Source organism: Eimeria mitis, genomic scaffold, assembly GCF_000499745.2.
Source record: "Eimeria mitis Houghton genomic scaffold, Emh_scaff882, whole genome shotgun sequence".
NCBI lineage: Eukaryota > Apicomplexa > Conoidasida > Eucoccidiorida > Eimeriidae > Eimeria > Eimeria mitis.
Window position 1 is genome coordinate 8635 of NW_013576489.1, and position 265 is coordinate 8899.

The 265-nt window shown below is 55.5% G+C and overlaps 1 protein-coding gene across 1 annotated transcript in view; it reads left to right on the forward strand.

The window, feature by feature from the left end:
* Positions 1–265, forward strand: part of EMH_0024490 (uncharacterized protein) — a gene marked incomplete at both ends in the record, with an annotated part of 6053 nt that overhangs the window by 1835 nt on the left and 3953 nt on the right. Inside the window, one exon of the mRNA XM_013502308.1 lies at positions 1–186. Coding sequence (XP_013357762.1) covers positions 1–186 — 186 coding nt within the window. The remainder of the gene's footprint in view (positions 187–265) is intronic.

Below are 265 nucleotides of genomic sequence, written 5' to 3' on the forward strand. Positions count from 1 at the left end.
AGTATAATAACTAATCTTGCTGCTGTTGTGGGTGCGAGGGTGCGGCCTGCTGCTGCTGCTGTTGAGGAGTTTGTGCTTCGTGCTGCTGCTCTCGATCCGCTGCTGCTGTGCTGTCTGCTGCAGCAGCAGCTTGCTGCTGCTGATGATAAATGGGCAGCTAAACTCAGACTCCTCTATGGCGTTAAAGTAAACTCTCCTGCTGCTGCTGCTGCTGCTGCTGCTGTTGCTGCTGCTGCTGTTGCTGCTGCTGCTGCTGCTGCTGCTG